This window comes from Mustela putorius, unplaced genomic scaffold (genome assembly GCF_011764305.1).
Source record: "Mustela putorius furo isolate JIRA1106 unplaced genomic scaffold, ASM1176430v1.1 tig00003875_pilon_pilon_pilon, whole genome shotgun sequence".
In the NCBI taxonomy this organism is placed as follows: Eukaryota; Metazoa; Chordata; class Mammalia; order Carnivora; family Mustelidae; genus Mustela; species Mustela putorius.
Window position 1 is genome coordinate 4,206,163 of NW_025422026.1, and position 19,434 is coordinate 4,225,596.

Here is a 19,434-nt window from a genome sequence, read left to right on the forward strand (position 1 = left end):
CCCAGGTGCCCCAAATAAATAAAACCTTTTAAAAATAATAATAATAATAAAGTAGAAAGACAACCTACAAGATGGGAGAAAATATTTGCAAATTATGTTCTAATAATGGACTATCTCGAGAATACATAAAGAAATTTTACAAATAACCCAGTTAAAAATGGGCAGACTATTTCAATAGACAGTTCTCCAAAGAAGACATACAAATGGCCAGTAAACGCATGAAAAAATACCTGTTATCAGTCTTCATCAGGGAGATGCAAATCAAAACCACAATGACATACTATTTCACACCCTCTGGGATGGCTGTAATCAAAAAGTCAGATAATAGCAAGTTTTAACAGGGCTGTGGTAGAATCTGAGCCTTTGTACACTGCTCATAGGAATGTAAAATGGCCCGGCCACTTTGGAAAACAATCAGATAGTTCCTCAGACAGTTAGACGTAGGGTTACCCTATGATCCAGCAACCCCACTTCTAGGTATTTATCCAAGAGAGATGAAAACATATAGCCACACGAAAACCTGTACACAAACATTTTAGCAGTATTACTTGTGATAGTCAAAGGGTGAAAACAACCCAAATGAAAAGGGAAACATGCAGGGGGGCCTGGGCAGTGCTGTGGGTTGAGTATCCAACTCTTGGTTTTGGCTCAGATGGTGATCTCAGGGTCATGAGATCAACCGCATTGGGCTCCACACTCAGTGGGGAGTCTGCTTAAGTTTCTCTCTCCCTCTGCCCCTTCCTGCCACACACTCTCTCTCTTGCTTTTGGCTCAGGTCATGATCTCAGGGTCGTGAGATCGAGCCCCACATTGGGTGCCATGATCAGTGGGGAGTTTCCTTGAAGATTCTCTCCCTCTGCCCTTCCCCTCACTTGTGTGCTCCTTCCCTTCTCTCTCTCTCTCTCTTAAATAAATAAATCTTTAAAAACAGGGAAATGTGCAAATAAGCTGATGAGGGTTAATAAAACACAATGTGCCCACACAATAGAACATTATCTAGCTCTAAAAAGCAGTGAGTACTGACACATGCTCTAACACGGGTGAGTCTTGAAAACATTGTTATGAACGGAGCCAGTCACAAAGGACAGTATATCATATGATCCCACTGATGTGATTCCAATATATGATTCCATTTATAAGTCAATAGAGACAAAGTAGATTAGCGGTTGCTTAGGGGTGGTGGAAGTGAGGGGTTGTGGGTGGTGAGAGCTGAAGAGTACAGTGTTTCTTTGTGAGTGGATGAAAATGGCCTAAAATGGACTGTGGCCATGGGTGCTCGTTTTCGCGAATACACCAAAAGCTCTTGAAGTTTGCACTTCTGACAGGAGCATTGTATGGTGTGTGACTCCTGTGTCCGTAAAACTATCATAAAGAACAGTCTGGCATAACGGCAGTTGTGTGCCCAGAAGAAAGGAGGGACTGTGGAGTCCAGCAGACTGAGTAGGCCACATCCTCCAGGAGGCAGGCACCAAGTGGGACTGGATACACCAGGATTTTAGTAGGGCAAGCCCGTGTCCGGGATGAAATGGGGGGGAGATGGGAGAGGCTGAGAGAGCCGTCAGCCGGTGACGCAGCCCGGCCCCGAGGGAGGGAGGGAGGTTGGTTTGGAGCAGTCCCCCCAGCCTGCCGCACACCCTAAAAAAGCCTTAGCAAGGCCGTCAAGGAGCCCTCCGGCCAAAATCTGCCCTCAGAGGAGTTTCGTGTCAAACTGCTCTGCCTTAGTGTCCCTGCTGCACTCTGTCGCTGGATGGAGATGCCCGTGTGAAGTGTGTCCTCCGTGCGGTGAGATGACATTTTCAGAGCGCAGCTGGACACCCAGTCACCTCAGCTCCCTGTACCCGGACATCCATCAGGCACAGTCTCAGGGCCGCCACACAGACTAAGGTTCAAATCCCAGCCTAACAACTTCCTCAGCACAGGACGTTGCTCCAGATAGCCTGTCTGAGCCACAGTTTTGTCATCTGTAAAATGAGGGCAATTGCAGTGCCTACCACACGGGGGTATGCCTAAAACCTGCTGAGCCTGGAGAAAGCATGCAGTAAGTGCTCAATAAGTAGGAGCCACTCCCTATGTTGTATTTACTACTTCTACCATTTATTATTTCTTTCTAGATTTTACGAACCGCCATTAAAGGGTAAACATCGCAGTCTCTGTAGAGTAAGTGTTCTGTTTATTTTACTTAATGTCACACCGTAAGTCTTTCGCAAGTTATCATCTGCTCTCCCTAGTGTTTTAAAGTCTGCGTTGTGTTCTATAGAGTAGGTGTATCCTAGCTCAGTTAACCGTTCTCCTAATCACTAGGGTTTTACTTTTTGTTTTCCTGTCATAAAAATTTTTATGGACACTGGGTGGCTCGGTGGGGTGAGTGTCCAACTGTTGATTTTGGCTCAGGTCATGATCTCGGGGTTGGGAGATTGAGCCCCGTGTTGGGCTCAGCGCTGGGTGTGGAGCCTGCTCCAGATTCTTTCTCGGCCTCTCCCTCTGCCCCTCCCTCCAAAAATATTTGCGGTGGGTATATTTTATAAAAACATTTTCCCCCTGTATTGGATATTTCCCTTCGGGATCCTGATGAGAATTACTAGCTCAAAGGTTGGGGACATGGTTAAGGCTCCTGGTCCATGCTACCCAGTTTGTCCTCTGGAAAGGGGGGGCTCGTGTGCACTCCACCCACAGGTCCCCAGAGCCCTCCTGTCTCTGGGCCCTACCCAGCCTTGGGGAATCGTGTATTTTAAAATATTTGCTTACTGAGAAGGCGAAAATGGCATCTTACTTATTTGTTATCTGTCACTTATAAGGGTGGACCATTTCCCAGTGGTTTTGCCCAAGTGATTACTTCATGGATTGTCCTTGCACGCTAATTCATTACAATCTTAATTTTTTTTCCACCAATTTATACTGTATGTTTAGTCATTCTTGCGGAGACACTTCCCATTATTTGGCCTCTGTTTGAGTCAGGAGGGACCTATTGACCTTTCTCTGGTAATTTCTGGCCCCGTTTAAGCTTAGAAAGCCCCTCCTTCCTGGAGAAGGTCAACCACTCTTCCTGGATGATTCAAAGTAAAACTGCAGCTGAGCTGCTCGGGCGACGTTTTAAACATTGGGAGTGAGTGGAGCCCATCCAGCGGCCGTTCACTGGGATGGCTTTCTGGTAAGCGGGGTCCCTCCCTCTCCCTGTGTCCTAGGAGCCGCGCGGGAGGAGCCCACAGGTGCAGAAGCGCCATGGATGGGAAGGCTGCGGGGGCTCCCCCGGACTTCCACTTCTACCCCTTGGATCTGTATGACCCCGAGGACCGGCTGCACCCCTTCCCAGAAGGGGCCACGCGGACAGGAAGGGAAGTCTACGCTGAGATGGCTGAGGAGGCCAGCGACCCCGGGAGCGTGGCCCTGGGAAAGGCCCCGAGAGCCCTGGAGGAGGAGGTGGACGAGCTGGTGCATCTGTACGCCCTCGGGGGTGCGGGCGAGTGGGGCTCCGAGCTGGCGGACGGGAGCGCTCCCTGCACGGAGGTTCCAGAGCATCTGCCGCTTGGGGCGCAGAGGGACTGGCAAAGGGGGCCCGAGGCCGGGGAGCGCGGCTGCGTGGGCTGGGGCGCCACGGGCCCGGGCCTGCGAGAGACCTACAGGTGCGCGCACGGCCGGGCCATCGAGGAGTACGAGTGCTACGTCATCCCCGAGGAGGAGGACGAGGACGAAGCCGCCCTGGTCTTCTGCGTCACCTGCAGGGCTCCAGTAAGGGCGCTGGAGGTTTCGGACGAGCACAGGGAGCACGAGGTGACGGCCCTCGACAAGGCCCTGGAGAGCGCCAAGGTGAGCAGCTGGGCTCCGTGGCTCTGTGGCTCGGGCCTGCGCACCCCGGCGGGCAGGCAGGGGCGGAAGGGAAAGGGCCTGCTCGGGAGGGAGGAGAGCACTAATGGCTGCTTGCCGACCTCTGTTCGCCAGGATGAAGTCCACAAAAACATGTTCAAACTGGAAAAGCAGATTCTCGAGATGGAGAATTTTGCAAATCACTTGGAGGAGGTTTTCATCACGGTGGAGGTACGAGCGGGTGTAGAAGCGGTCTCCGGTGCACACGTGCCGCAGGCGGCCGGGTCAGCGGCTGTGACCCTGCGAGTCCCGGAATCTGCGCCGACTTCCCGCCCTGTCTTTCCAGGGCACGTTGGGGATGTACCTCATGGAGCCCCTTACCTGCCCGCCTTCCCTCCTGAACCCCGCACTCTCCTCTATCTGGCCTCAGCCGTGCTCAGCGGTTGGGCTCTTCCATGGCCCTTCCTTGACCGGGTGTAGCAAGACACCCATCCCTCCTTGTTCGTGCGCCCGACTCTTATCTGTGTCTCGTAAGATGAATACACATCCGTGCCTGCCACCAAACATGTCACAGTCGCCTGCGTGAGCCCTTTAGGTATCTACCACACCACGGGGTTGCCAGCACCAGACTCACCAGCCAGGGAAGGGGCGCCAGGACTGAGACTCTCCACACCCCCTTTCCTGCCCTGCTCTGCTTCTGTTCACAACACAGCCTCGGGCTGTAGCCACAGAGCGCCTCGGGTGGATTAGCCAAGCCCCAGACCCCGCTCCCATGAAGCTGGAACATCATCCCCCCGCTCGTGATCGGGCAGAGGACTATTGCACTCCTCCCCCACGCAGGGCACAGGCAAGGCTCGAGCGTAAGGTCGCGGTGGGAGGGAGACCTGTGCGACCCCCTAGACGGACTCCTTACACTCGCATGGGCAGCTCGCCCTCAGACCAAAGCTGGTCCCCCGCAGCGAGGGCTCTGAGTTTTACCCAGTTTCTCACACCAGCACTGGGGCCATCGCAAGCAAGTGCTGTGCTCCTGGAAGACGCTTGGCAGGTGCTCCCCGAGCCGGTCCTGAGAGCCTTTTCTTGGGAAATGTCTCTGTTGTCTGGTGAGGCCAGCGTCTGTCAGAAGCCAGAGCTCTCTTGGCCTTCCAGCCCGAGCCGGAGGGCCAGGGGTTGACAGGCGTGTGTGAACGTGACTCCTCTGCTGTGCCCCCAGACTCAGCACTGCCCTCCTGTGCTCCCCCGCCTACCTGACAGCGCTGTCCGGCCGCAGCCCTTCCTCCCCTTCCCCATCAGCCGGCTCTTAGTTGATGTGAGGGTCCGTGGGATCCTGGCATTTGTGCAATGTGAGCATCAGGGAAAGGAGGTGACCGTCGTGAGACGCTGAGGGCTCAGGAGGGAAAGCTGGGTGGCATATCCCAGGGCGAACATCTCCGTGTTAAGGTCCAAGGATGCAGCAGCAGGCTGACACCTCAGTGACCACCTTCCGAGGTCGCAGTGGCCACAGTGGAGGGGGGCAGCTTGGGGTAAGGGCGCAGCGGGAGGGGTGCGAGACGCTTCCAGGAGAGAACGCCGCGGGGCTCTAGCCGCCGATTCCTGGTCCTAGCCTCCATGGCGCCCCCTGCCCAGCACCCCAGCCAGAGATGACCAGACAGGGGGAGGCGACTGCAACAGCTCCGGGTGGGTACGTTTCCATGCCCCAGTGGCTCTGTAGCAGACGCGGCACGTCCACTGAGATGATGGCTGACGTCTACCTGTCTTGTAGGAGAACTTCGGGAGACAAGAACAAAACTTTGAGTCACATTACAATGAGATCTTGGAAACACTCGCTCAAAAATATGAAGAAAAAATACAAGCTCTAGGGGAGAAAAAGAAAGCCAAGTTGGAAGCCTTGTATGGACAGCTGGTCAGCTGTGGGGAAAACCTCGACACCTGTAAGGAGCTCATGGAAACCATTGAGGAGATGTGCCATGAGGAGAAGGTTGACTTCATCAAGGTCAGTCATGAGGTGACATGAGGTCACAAACCCGAGGGACGGCATGGCTGGGGCGGGTTAGAGTGTTCCCTCTCTGCCTGGAGGCGTTGTTGTTGACCACCGCGGCCAGCCTCCGTTTGGTTCCTGGATGTTCATGATGGCGGGGCGGTCCCCCATGTCCCTGCACAGCTTTACAGTGAGAGGCTCAACAGACATGAACATGGCGGAGCCCTTCCCTCCACTGTGGCTGGGGCCTCTGCCAGCCTCAGTTCCTCCCTCCTGGAGACCCGTCCCCTCGCCGGGAAGCTGGGCAAAGTCAGCCTTGGAGAGTTTTCTCGTCAGCTCAGGTGTTGGAGCCCTGGGGAGGAGGTTGTCCAGGCTAAAAAGGCACTTCCAGCTCTCCAGTTAAAAGGGCACCAATTCTAAATCTTTATAAATGCAAACACACACACACACACACACACACACACACACATCAACTTTTCTATTTCCTTGAAACCAGTTAAATCTGACCTCAAGGCCCCATGCCCTCGGGCTGTGGAAATGTTAATGTTGGTCAGAGGTGGGGTCCCCTTTCTTCCCATGACCCCACAGGAATCTGGGGCCCTTGGTGTCTGGGATGAGGGGCAGGGAGGGGGCCTTCAGCTTCCCGAGCTTCCCAAATGCGCCTCCACACTGACCTCGTGGGGGTCCCTCCAAGCCCAGCAGCACTTCCTTCCTGCTGGTGCTGGCGCTCGTGCTCTTGCTTGGGGCAAGGGACCTGCAACAGAAGCTGGAAAGCAAGTTGGCCGGCTCCGTGAGAGCCCCGGATTCGCAGACCTCGCGAACCACTGGTCCCACATTGTCGCTGCGTCTCAGAGACACAATCCCAAACATGCAGGACGAGGCATGTACGACAGTGTTCTCACTGCTCTGTGACGCTGAAACCTCAGAAGCAGCCGAGATGTCCATTAGCAGAAGCCTGGCTGCATTAGCATTGGAGATCCCCTTTGGGGGACTGTTGGTCCGTCTGAAACTGGCGGAGCAGAAGGGAGTATTTATAAGAGGGGCCGGGGGGCCGGGGCGGGGGTGCCACACTTACGCAGCCTCCCCGGGAGCACCGGTCATCCGAGCCGGAGCACAGCCTCAGCGGGGTGGCCTCTTTGGAGTGGGGGGTACAGCTGCTGCTTTTCTTTTTCCTCATTTCCAAGTTTTAAAATGTGTTTATATCATTATATAGTTCGAAAAAGAAATTTCTTTTCAAAATCAGTTTGATACTTTCTCCTTTTCCTCCTCCTTTTTAGGACGCTGTGGCCATGGCTGACAGGTAATATTTTTGTTCTGAAACGTATTTCCTTGTTCTGTTCCTGACTCCTCTACTTATCCAGATAGACTCAGTTCCCCTTGGGCGTTTGGTCCCAGTTTCTGCCCCAAGGTCAGATAGCAGTGGCTTTGGAGGGAAGAGTCACTAGCTGTGAATCTCAGGACCCCAGGGCTGGAAGGGAGTGGGATGCCCGGGCCGGCCAGCAAGCCCGTGGTCGGGTCTCCTCCCTGAGCCGCTCCTTTCACCAGGGCCCAGTGTCCCCAGCACCCCCAGCTGTGCCAGGACCCAGGCTGCTGTTCCGCAGGAAGTGTGACATTGTGGAGTCAGACAGGTGTTCTGTCTTGCTCCCCCCAGGGCCCTGGGTGAGTCCAGCCAGCCTAGGACCCACCTTCCTTATCTGCAGGCAGGAAGAGTTTTATGGGAATTAAAGGAGACACCGTCTGTACAGCAACATGGATGGTGAAGCTTGATAACGTAAGGGTTAAGAGAAGAGGTTCTGGCAAAGGACAGACCTGGTTTCAGATTCTGCCCTTGCCCCTCACAAACCCCATGATCTCCAGGAGGCAGGACCGCTTAGGGCCCCCGTCCATGGACAGCAGGTTGAGTAGGCTTGGCCCCATGGAGAAGAAAGCCCAGAGTCTGCACACGTCAGGCCCTGGGGTGACGTGAAGGGCTGGAAGCTTCCAGGTCAGCATTTGCACGTGCCCTGCCGCTGAGCGCCGCCCCCGCCCCGCCTCCCCTCAGATGCACACATCAGCCCCACCCATCCCTCCTGGAGGCCCCATTGGAGACCCCCGGGTCAGTCGCCAAAGCAGATGGCAGAAAGCAGCTAACAGCATGTTAAAACAAAGATGTAAGAATTCAGCAAAGAGGCCCTTCTTATGTGTCACTGGTGACCCAGCGCAGTCAACACTCCCTAAGGGGGGCTGCCCCTTCATTCTCGTTCGTTCCCACAGACTTGGGAAGTTCCTGAATACAGACACAGACGTGGAGATCACTACACAGCCCGACTTCGAAGACCAGACTCTGGACTTCTCCGACGTGGAGCAGCTCATGTGCTCCCTTCACGCCCTCCCGGGTACGTGCTCCCCTGTGCGCGCCCCTGTGCGCGCCCCTGTGCGCGCTTCCCGCGGGCTCCGCTCCCGGAGCTTTGAGTTAGACCTTTGACGGCTAAAAGCAATCAAGATTTAGAAACAAGTATTCTTCCGTTCTCATTTCACATCTTCCTGGCGTGTAAGGGGGAGAGCAGAGGCTGACCTCTCCTAGGGCAAGTGCCTGCCCCACTTTCCAGGGAGCTAACAGAGGCCCCAGGCAGCGCTGGAATACTTTTACTCTGTAGTCTGCCCAGACTCTGCCTGCCTGAGTCAGTCCAAGTAAGTAGCCCAGATTTTATTTACTTAACGAGCCCAGTAGCTGGGAGATGAGTTTTAGGATCCCACGGAGCGGGTGAGAATCCCAGGCCTGCCACTTCCTAGCTATGTGTCTCTGGGCAACTTCCCTGCCTTCTCTGAGTCTTGGTTTCCTTGTCTGGGAAATGGACTTCATAATGCCTCCTGGGGCCTGGGTGACAGCTGCATGAGGTAATATGTGTAGGGCACGTCACATGGTACCAGATTGCTCTTCAGAATATTGTTGTAATTACTTATTTCTAAGAATAATATTGTAATTTAGCTTTTTTGTTTTGACTGCTTGCCTTCTCTTTCTCCCCAACACTCAACTATGCTATAAAAATGTTGTATGTATCATTTTAGGTTTTTCTTTTACATAGATTTTTTTGAAATAAGTTAATTATTCTCTTTTGTAACCTGCTTTTTTTAATCAAAACAATTATGACTAACATTTTCTTGTACCGATAAGTTCCCCTATAACATCGTTTTAATGGGTATATACCTTCATTTGTTTACTGAGTCCTCAACTAGATTGGATGCTGGGATGTTTCTAGGTTTTTCCCCATTACAAACCACACTGTAGTGGACATCATTAATTATAAATCTTGGAGGCCTTCCTTAGACTCATGGCTCAAGGGGTGATTTCACCGAGCTGTGATGTCCATTGGATGATCCCTTCTAGGGATGGTGCTGCCCAAATCATCGGGCCCCAGCATCTGGAAGGAAAGGCACAATCACCCCAGTCAGTGCTTGAGACACATGGACACCTCGCCCCCTAAGTCCCGGTCCCGTGCAGACCGTGCCCCTCCTGCCCACATCTGCAGTGTCCTGAGTGGTTCCCAGCCCCTGGGCCATCTCTCCTCTCACTGCAGGTTCTGCTCTACTTGCCGTGGGGCTGTTGCTGGCAGGATATAGAAGGACCCTGCTGTCCATCCTGGACTTTGTCAGTTCGGGATACAGGTTCTTTCTCTTCCTCCCTCCTTTGTCATGTTAGGACCTTCCAGGCTCTGAGCAGAGAGGCAAGGCTGAGCTGTGGCTAGGTAAATTCCTTGGAGTTTGGTTGTGCTCTTACCTGGACGGAGTGATGTCACCATCGGAAGTGAATGTTGTTGTACCAAGCCTGGGTCGGAGGGAGGTGCTGCCATGGGAGAAGAGTGATGGAGGAAAAACCAGGAGTGTTTCCTAGTGGTGTGTGAGTCTGGGGAGTAGGGAGGCAGAAGTACTAGCCTACAGAGAATGAACAAATTGACTCAGTAGACTAAAGACGATAGTTCTCCAAAGCGTAGCGGCACCCAGCGTAGTCTTCTCTCACTGTAACAAGTATGTGGCTGCTGGACCCGTCCCCAGAGAAAGCAGAGCTTCCCTGTTGAAGGGATTCTCTCCCTCCGTGGCTCACTTCGGGCTGCGGCCACACCCCTGTGGTCCTGGCTGTCTTGCGTCTTTGGATGGCGTGGAAGGGGTCAAGGACCCGTGCCTAGGGCAGGTCTGGCAAACCACACACCAGCCCGAGTCCCTGTCACAGGCCCCTCCGCCCCACGCTTGTGTGGCTTTGTCAGAGTAGGAATGGACATGCTGGTTGTTGCTCGCAAGTTCAAGGTTGGGACGTTCGGCCTTCCCGACCTTGTCCAGTCTGGGCTGCTGTGTCCGCTTCCAAAGCCTGAAGATCAGTCCGGGGACCAGTAGTCCCTTGGCGGGGCCATTCCCCTCCCCCTCTGCGTAAGGCTCCTCACTTGTGTGTTTCTCTCCCTTGTCCTTACCTAGCTCCTTCTGCTCCAGTGATAAACCCACAGGCCCCCAACTCTGCCACGGGGTCCTCCGTCCGAGTGTGCTGGAGCTTATACTCTGACGACACCGTGGAGAGCTATCAGCTGTCCTACCGGCCAGTGCGGGACAGCGCACCCGGGAAGGACCAAGCAGGTGAGGCCCGTGCTCTGCAAGGGCTGAGGGCACTCAGAGGCCGGGCCCTGCCTTCCCAGCAGTCAGAGGGTAGAGGTGGGAGCGGTCTACACATCCAGTTCATGGGGGCTGTCGTGATCTAGGGGCAACCTAGAGAACGGGATGCAGGTGGGGGAGCATGGCAGAAAGGGCCAGAAAGGCAGGTTGGCTGGGGCAAGTCACAAGGCCAGGCTAGGGGATCTGGAGTGTGGATAGAGCTGTCGGGCCAGAGCTGCCCCGGGATGATGCCTGGGCTGCACTGTGTGCAGGAAGATGGGGACGCCCTTCCTGGAGGAGGCCCAGCTGGACTGTCATGGTTCTGATGGGCCCCATGTGAGCATGTGAGGGAAGGGTAGGCCGGCTCTTCTCAGAGCAGCCCTGTGTTGGTAGAGACCAGAAGGGTAGCCCCCAGACCCGTGTGAGGGGTGAGGGGGGCCACTGGTGCTCAGACCTGCGTTTTCAGACCGAGCAGTCTCCTGGGAACAGACGCTCACCTCCACGTGGGCAGCCCACCCTCTTCCCAGGGAAATGCAGCTGGCTGGTGTGGGGCTAAGCCTGGGGTATCTGCCGCCCCTGCCCCCACGTAACAGATAAGCCATTTACCTGTTGAAAAGAGAGGTTCAGACATTAGAGGAGCCCCAGCTGAGCCCTTGGGGAAATTGGGGGACCACAGCTAGCCTGGCAAGGCCTATCCTGTGTGCATAGAGGCAGAGCGAGGTTGGGGGAGAGGGCTTGGGGATTTCCAGTTTATGGACGTGGAGACTGAGACCCCAGGAGAAACGAGCTGTCTGTGGGGACACATTGTGTGCAGGCTTCCCGCACAGAGTTCTGTACCAGGCCAGGCAGGTAGAGAGTTCTAGGTGCTGAAAGCAAGGATGGTTTTTCTGCCCAGGGACCAGGAAGGAAGGGGAATTTTTTTTTTTATTTAAATTCATAGAGTGTATTATATGTATTATTTGTTAATATAAAAATTAACGTAGAGTGTATTAGTTCCAGAGGCAGAGTTCAGTGTTTGATCATGTGTGCCCTCAGTGCCCATCACCCGGCTACCCTATCCCCCCACCCCCACCCCTCCCGCAACCTTCAGTGTGTGGTGGTGTCATGCGTTATCACAGCCTTCCCAGTCCGGGGAGGATCGGAGGTGTATCAGTTAGCTTTCGCTGCGTAAAAATACCCTATCCCACCCTACTCCATGCATATATACGCAGCCTGTTTGTTAAAATAACAAACATTTATTATTTCTTGTAATTTTGTGAGTTGGCTGGATATTCTTCTGGTCTGGGCCAGCTCGGGTAGGGCCAGATGGTCTGGGATGGCCGCCCTTACAGATCTAAGGACATGGCTGGGATGGATGGGGTGACTTGGGTGGCACCCCATCTCATCGTGCAGGAGGCTGGCTCTGGCTTGCTCGCGTGGAAACGGACGTGTTCCCAGCAGCAAGAGGACAAGCCCCCGTATTCTGGCATTTCCCGAGCCTCTCCCAGCATCCTGCTTGCTGCTGTTCCGTTGGCTGCAGCAAGTCCCGTGGCTGAGCCTGTCTAGGGCTGGCAGCGGAAACCGAACCACACTGTGGAAGAGTGCACATACAGGGATGGAGGGAATTGGGGGCCAATTCTGTAATCTACTATAGGGAGATTCAGCACAACTAACTTGGAGCTACCTGGCCAATTTTAGAGTTGAATTCTTGTCTTTTTTTTCTTTTCAGTGTTTACAATGACTGTCAAGGAAACGTACTGCTCAGTGACAAATCTTGTGCCAAACACCCAGTATGAATTTTGGGTCACGGCTCAGAACAGGGCCGGCTCCAGCCCCACCAGTGAGCGGGCAGTGTACATGACAGGTAAGGGGGCCCACTTGTGCCTGGAGCAGGACCTTGACCCCAGGGGACCCGGGAGTCCCGGCTTTCTAGCTGTGGCAGGACCCTTGACTTCGTTTGGCAGGGCAGGAATACCTGTGTGTTTTTCTTTCACTGAATACATGAAATCTCTATTCCTAGTGTGGAAGGGACATTTGCTTAGAGTTGGTCTCAAAATATCAAAAAGCAATCACAGTGGCATAGAACCTTCCAATCTCCTTCTGCTCCTGGAATGTGGGAAAGGGATGCCCTGCATCTCGGTCCGTCTGGGTGGCCACAACAGAGCAGCATGGACCAAGGGGCTCATACACGACAGACATTACTGCTCAGGGTTGCAGAGGCTGGAGGGTCCGGGATCACGGAGCCAGCATATTCAGCGTCTGCCGAGAAGCCTTCCAGGTTCAGGGACGGTGGGCTCAGTTCCGGCTGTGTCCTCACACAGCAGAAAGGGGCCATGGAGCAATTTGGGTTCTCTTTTATAAGAGATGTCCTCCTCCCCCTCCTCATCTCCCAGGGACCCCACAGACCATCACTTTGGGGAATAGGTTTCAACACATGAATTCAGTGGGGAGGTGGGGCGTCAGGGGGGTAGAGGGGTTTGGGAGGCGGGAGGCTGGGGAAATCTCTTTGTGCCAGGACCGTGCTCGTGCTGTCTGGTCAGGCTCTGGGCCCACTGGCTGCGTGTGAGCAGAACGGCTGTTCCTCTCTCCCTTTGTCCCGCATCCAGCGCCTTCCCCTCCCATCATAAAAAGCAAAGAGATACAGAGCTGCGAAGAGGCCGCACTCATCTGCTGGGAGTCTGGAAACCTGAATCCCGTGGACTCGTACACGGTGGAGCTGACCCAGGTGGAAACACCTGAAGCCTCGGGCGTAACCGAGTGAGTCCCGGGGGGCCTTTGCTGGGCACAAGAGTCCTTGATGCCTGACACGGTGACATAGCCCAGGAAGTGCATAGGGTTGGAGGGAAGGTCAGTTTGGGACACAGGGCAACCTCAATCTGGGGCTGCTTCCTTTTCATGAGAAGTTGCTGGAACATAGGGACGCCTGGGTGGTTCAGTCGGTTAAGCATCTGCCTTCGGCTCAGGTCATGATCCCGGGCTCCTGGGATCGAGCCCCACATCGGGCTCCTTGCTCATCGGGGAGCCTGCTTCTGCCTTCCCCCTCCCACCCCTGCTCATGCTCTTTCTCTCTCAAATAAATAAAATCATAAAAACAAACAAAAATAAAAAGAAGTTGCTGGAATGGTACTACTGAAGGTGCATGACACGTGAATAAATGCTTTAAACCTCAGGTTGGCTTTCTCAGCCCAGTGACGTTTTACCTTCCATTCACTTAGCACGCGCTGTGGGCCTCGGTGGTGCCGGGTCTGGTGCCTGGGCTCTGGGAGACTAGACAGACAAATCCCTGCCCGGCGGCACTGACCATCCAGGGAGCAAAGAGAAAACAAGAAAACTAACAAATGCATGAGATGCTGGAGGAACGTAAAGCACCCCCCCACCTGGAATTTAATGGGCAGGAGGACATCTTGAGCCAAAACAATAGAGGTTAGAGTTGCACGCACAGAGACTTCTGTGCCCGTCATGGGAGGCTGTGGAAGGCTCACGGCCACCCCAGGTCCCCAGAGCTGAAGGTGCTCACAGGTGGGCAAGGGCTGGGTCAGCTGCCCCAGGGGCCTGCAGATCCCAAGAGTGCACAGCCTGTGGCTCTGGCCACCAGAGTGATCCCGATTTCCTTTGCAGTTTGTGCTGACACGTTAGGAGCCCCTGGCACCTCGCACCAGCCCAGACGAGGGGGGGTCGGTGATCTGGGGGATGTGGGGTAGTCCCCACTCTCCCAGTACAGACCAGTCATCCTGAAGAAAAGACAGCATTGCCTCACAGACGAGCCCTTTTTTGCGAGCTCATCCCACACCAGCTTCACTTCCTTCTGTGGCTCCAGTCCCCTGGTCGTATTCCAGCTCTCCTGCTTCTGGGCTCCGTCCTGCCACGTGGCTCTTCTGTGGAGACTCCCGTCCCCGTGTCATCCAGTGACTTCCAAGTCATTCTTTGGAGCTCACTCGGGTGTCCCTCTGTGGCATCAGGCACTCCATCATACGCCGTCACCACGTCATGGTTACCGCCTTCCATTGCCTCCAGTGGTGGCCTGAGGAGTGCCTCCGCCCAGCCCGACTGTGAGCTCGGTGAGGCCAGGGACTACATGAGTTTTCCCCAGAGCTTCTGTCTAAGGCACCCGGAACCTAAGGTGCTTGGTTTAAGGTTTCTTTGTTTGGTTTTTAAGATTTTATTTATTTATTTGACAGAAAGAGAGAGAGAGATCACAAGTAGGCAGAGAGGCAGGCAGAGAGAAGGGGGGAAGCAGGCTCCCTGCTGAGCAGAGAGCCCGATGCGGGGCTTGATCCCAGGACCCCGAGATCATGACCTGAGCTGAAGGCAGAGGCTTAACCCACTGAGGCACCCAGGCGCCCCAATTGGTTCATGTTTATTGAACGAAATGGGAAGGTGCCCCACTGGCCTGGGGCCGCATCCTTCCATGACCGGACAGCCAGGCCCGGTTGGGTGAGGGCATCGTTTCGGGAAACGGGCATCACCTTGAAGGTTTCTCTTTTCCCCTGGACTGAAGCAGGGTTAGCAGTCACAGGACTAGACAGTGGCCGTTATGGGCTCATATTCGTGTCTGGTAGAATTTAAATAAATTGGCTGGGGGCTTCTGTTTGTCACCAACACAGACGGAGGCCTTCTGGGGGCCTGGGGCTGGGCTCGGGTCGGTGGACCCCGCAGACAGCAGGGGACCCATGGCATCCCACCTCACGCCTGCCTCCACTGACATTAGATGCCAGGCGTGGGGCTAGGTGCCCAGGCCCCCGCGGTGGGGAACCTGGAGGGAAGAGGGCTGCACACACCGGGAGTCACAAGGGAGCGAGGAAAGTGGAGTGTGGGGAGGACACGCTCTTGGCTGTGCTGCTGGTGGTCGGAGGACAGGGGTGCGAGGCTGGGTTTAAATTCCCAGCTTCAAAGCGGAGGCCTGGTGCTGGCACCTGGCTGGCTGGCCCCACCGCGCGGTAACCGCAGCTCTGCCTCTCTGCCCAGGTCGGTGGTGGGCATCCCAGCCTGCGAGTCTCTGGTGCAGCTACAGCGCAGGCAGAGCTACACGATGTCCGTGCGAGCCCACAACATGGGGGGCCCCAGTGCCAGGAGTGACCCCGTGACAGTCCACACCACAGGTACGCACCCAGGCCACATGCCCTCAGGGACTTAAGGGAGCCACCCTGTGGCAGAGCAGAGCTGTGTGACTTCACTGGAAAATACGGCAAGCCAGGCCAAGAAGGGGCTGGGGACATTAAGGCCCTGGGGTCCCATTTTATAGACAGGGGACTGGAGGCCCAAGTCACAGAGCAGTCTGGTGGCAGAGCAAACGGGACGGCTCAGGCATTTTCTCCTTACCCTCAGGTGGGCTAGAGGCTTGTCACCCTGGACTGCGGTGGCCAGATACCTCATTGCTCACATAGGCCACATGCCGCCCTTGGAAGGGCATCATTATTCCCAGCAGGAGCTGTAGGCCGTGGCCGGTCTCCTGTTCTGCTGTCTGCCCAAGAGTCTCCCAGCCACCCACAGGCCCAGCTTGGCCCTGGCCGCTCAGCCTCTCCCTAGGCCCTGTCTGGCCACAGGGGGTGCCACGCCCCCAAGCCCAGCCCCTTGCCCTGTGCACTTGCCACCCTCCTGTCCTACAAGGCCAGATCTCGAGCGAGCAGAGACATGGCTCGCAGCCCTCCCTAACTCTGCCTTCCCAGGAGAAGCAGGGCGCCCGAGCCCGGGCTCTGACTGGGGCCATTTCATGAGGGACGTTGTGTCACTCCATCCACCTTTCCAGCGCCAGGAGGAGAGCTGTGTGATTAATTCCCTGTGTTGCTTCCACACGGTTGGAGAAAAACCAGCCGAGGGGCCACTGAAGTCCCCAGAGCTGGTGCAGGCTCGTGCTGGGATTAGGACTCGGGTTTTTCTCTTCGGTAGGCCCTGGGCCTGCCTTAACCTGGCTGGTCCCCCTCCTTTGCTGTGCCCACCCGGTGGTTTTGAAATGTCAAAGTCTGGCTGTCTCAGTGAAAGGGAACAGAGCAAAAGGGACAGCGAGCCCCCGATTATTCGGTCATCTCTGAATTAGTTTGTTCGTACAGGTTTTACGAGTGTATTTGCGAATGAGGCCTCTGGACGGCTCAGTCGGTTAAGCTCCGACTCTCCATCTCAGCTCAGATCTCCATCTCAAGGCCCTGGGCTGAGATGGTAACGCCTGAACCCAGGTCTGAGATGAAGAGAAGTGACTTGACAGGAACTCGGGGAGAAGAACAGAACTCGGCTAAGACACGGGAGTGGACAGTGAGTTACAGTGCTCTCAAACGATGCATTTTTTTTTACTAAATAATTTGTTCTTAAATCTATTCATACCACTTTGTGATGAGATTTTTGTTTTAACCATGATTTGGGGAGGGCTGTCATCTCCTCCCCTCCCCCCCCACAGCCCTAGTCGGAATGTTGAATTTCACTTCTCTGTGTCAGACACGTCAGTAACAATCTCCCTGGTTCCTGTTTCCCCGGCCGGCGGGAAGAGGTTCCCACCTGCACACGGTGTTTGCCGCCTCCTGGTTCAGAGCCAAGCCTTTGGAATCGGAGGGGCTTGGGGGTTCAAACTGGAGATCTGTCATTTGCCGGTTGATCTTTTTAACCACCTGTGCCTCAGCATTCTCCTCTACGAGGGAGAATAATAGCACCAGTTTCTTTCTTTCTTTTTTTTTTTTTTTAAGATTTTATTTATTTGACAGGCAGAGATCACAAGTAGGCAGAGAGACAGGCAGAGAGAGAGAGGGAAGCAGGCTCCCGCAGAGCAAAGACCTCCCCCCATGCGGGGCTCTATCCCAGGACCCTGAGATCATGACCTGAGCTAAAGACAGAGGCTTTAACCCACTGAGCCACCCAGGTGCCCCACAGCACCAGTTTCTAAGAGTGATTGGTAAGGCCTGAAACAGCAAAGACTTGCAAACCGCTGCTGGGGGCTGGGCACAGGGAGCCCGGTGCAGGGGGAACAGGAGGGGGCACCCCGCGAGGCTCCGGCTACAAGAGGAGATGGCAGCGGTGACGGGCTCTTGGTACCTTCGCAGGCAGCCGCTTTCCCCTGAACCAGCACACCTGCCATCCCTGGCTGACTGTGGCTGACGACGGGTTTACGGTCGTGCGAAGCGAAAGGAAAACCCCCCTGAAGGAGCCGCTGCCTGGCAACACCCGGTTTAGCAGGTACTTCTCGTCAGTCGCTCACTGGAACGTTCTGTGAGCCTCCCTCATACTTGCTGTTGTTCAGGTGCGAGTGGGTGCTGACAGACGCCGTCTCGAGGGGAAGCAGTCCCTGAGATAGATGAGGGCCGAGGGGTCTGGTGGGGGAGGGGAGCCAGGAGGGGGAGGGAAAGGGTCCGGCTGGCGTGGGCGGAAGACACATGTGGCCACAGAGGCTGGGTCCTGGGCGGGAGGAGTCCGACCACGAAGCCAGCCGAGGGTCACACTGGCAGGTGACGGGAAGACGGGGATTTCGCAAGTCCCTGACCTGGGAGCGGGGGCCGGTCCCCCAAAGACGGGCGCCGGCTGTCTGGCTCTGCAGCTGTTTCCAGACCTGTTGAAAAACCCTTTCTTTATGCCTTACTTCTTTCCACATACTTAGAGGACACTTGAACTCAGAGCAAATACACACTACTGAAACAGGAAAGTCAAAGCAGTGGGGGAGAAAGAACATAGGTCACGTTCAAGAGCAAATTCCATTTCCAGGAATTCATGTGAAACATGACTCTCAGCTTCCCGGCCATCAGGAAGAGACGAGGTCATGGTGGGTTGGATTTAGAGTCGGGAGGATCTTCCAAGAAGGAAAAGGGGCTCTCCTACGGGGGCCCCAGTGGCCACTGCCGCATATGGTATGCAGCCTCCATGCCCGGGGCCCCAACTCTGCCGGGTCTGGCTCTTCCTCTGATGCCGGCTCCCTGCTGGCCTATCTGTTTTGTGTGCTAGTGCGTTAGTGTGTATACGCGTGTTGGTGTGCACAAAGTACGGTGGAAAGCAACTTTACCCACCTGCCTCTGCCCATTCAGCCCAAGGTCAGGTGGCAGGCAGGGTAGGAAGAGATAAAGGTCTTACCTGTGTTTTTTTAAAAAAAAAATTCAACGAAGCAGATTTTGAAGATCTTACTGGCTTTACTCCCTGCTGTCTGAACTGGGCAGCGTCCGGTCCTGCGGGCAGAAAGGAGCGTGGAGGAGCTGTGCAGGATAGGATGAAAGACTTCCGTGGGCCGAGTGAGCAGGAACACGGACGTTAGAGTGGGCAGAGCAGCCGCGGTTGTGGCGGGTTAAATTCTTTCAGGGGGGCGCCTGGGTGGCTCAGTGGGTTAAGCCACTGCCTTCGGCTCAGGTCATGATCTCAGGGTCCTGGGATCGAGTCCCGCATCGGGCTCTCTGCTCAGCGGGGAGCCTGCTTCCCCCCCTCTCTCTCTCTGTCTGCCTCTCTGCCTACTTGTGATCTCTGTCAAATAAATAAAATCTTTTAAAAAAAAAATTATTTCAGGGGACAGCAAGGCCTCTCAGGCATGTCACCTCACTTGTGCTCATCAGATGATGATGATGACTGGGTGACTGGCTAAGATTCTAGATCTGAGAGCACTGACCTGATGACTTGTCCCAGTTTGGGGACAAGCAGGACGGGGGCTTAGCCATTTGGGGCTTGTTGTCCTGTTTTCCACCCTTTCGGTACCTGGCTGGTACCAGGGCTATGTGTGTCCCTCTGTCGGATAGCTACCAGGTTGTGGCCTCCCCGTGGTGGCACCTCTCTGGGACAGGATGCTCTCAAGAACAACACGGGGACAGCTTTCCTGTAGTAGCTTCCATCCGCACCCAGTCCCCTGAAAACACCCGCCTCTGACCACGCCTCTGCTCCCTCCTGGCATGTGAACCCCAGGAAAGCTCCCCAGGCAGACAGAGCCTCAAGCATACCCCCATATCCGCCCCCCACCCCAGGCTCCAGCCCTCGGATGTTGCACTGAAAGCTGCAAAACGGGTTTTGGCCACTGGGGCCTGTGCCAGTGGTCTAGCGCCTCCCCTGGAAATATGGGAGAGCTCCCCATCTGGGGTTCTGTTGGCGGCCTTTTGGGGTTCAGCCAAGCT

General features: G+C 55.2%; 1 protein-coding gene across 3 annotated transcripts in view; it reads left to right on the forward strand.

The window, feature by feature from the left end:
• FSD2 (fibronectin type III and SPRY domain containing 2) overlaps nt 1-19,434 on the forward strand; it is a 44,560-nt gene that overhangs the window by 18,533 nt on the left and 6,593 nt on the right. For 2 of the 3 annotated variants that reach the window (XM_045067307.1, XM_004763669.3), the window contains exons 4-14: nt 2,112-2,157; nt 3,183-3,804; nt 3,937-4,032; nt 5,561-5,791; nt 7,054-7,076; nt 8,030-8,151; nt 10,223-10,378; nt 12,102-12,236; nt 12,979-13,129; nt 15,338-15,471; nt 17,398-17,530. In XM_045067307.1, coding sequence (XP_044923242.1) covers nt 3,220-3,804; nt 3,937-4,032; nt 5,561-5,791; nt 7,054-7,076; nt 8,030-8,151; nt 10,223-10,378; nt 12,102-12,236; nt 12,979-13,129; nt 15,338-15,471; nt 17,398-17,530 — 1,766 coding nt within the window. In that variant the 5' untranslated portion in view covers nt 2,112-2,157; nt 3,183-3,219. The remainder of the gene's footprint in view (nt 1-2,111; nt 2,158-3,182; nt 3,805-3,936; nt 4,033-5,560; nt 5,792-7,053; nt 7,077-8,029; nt 8,152-10,222; nt 10,379-12,101; nt 12,237-12,978; nt 13,130-15,337; nt 15,472-17,397; nt 17,531-19,434) is intronic. The other variant, XM_004763670.3, reaches the window with a different exon arrangement.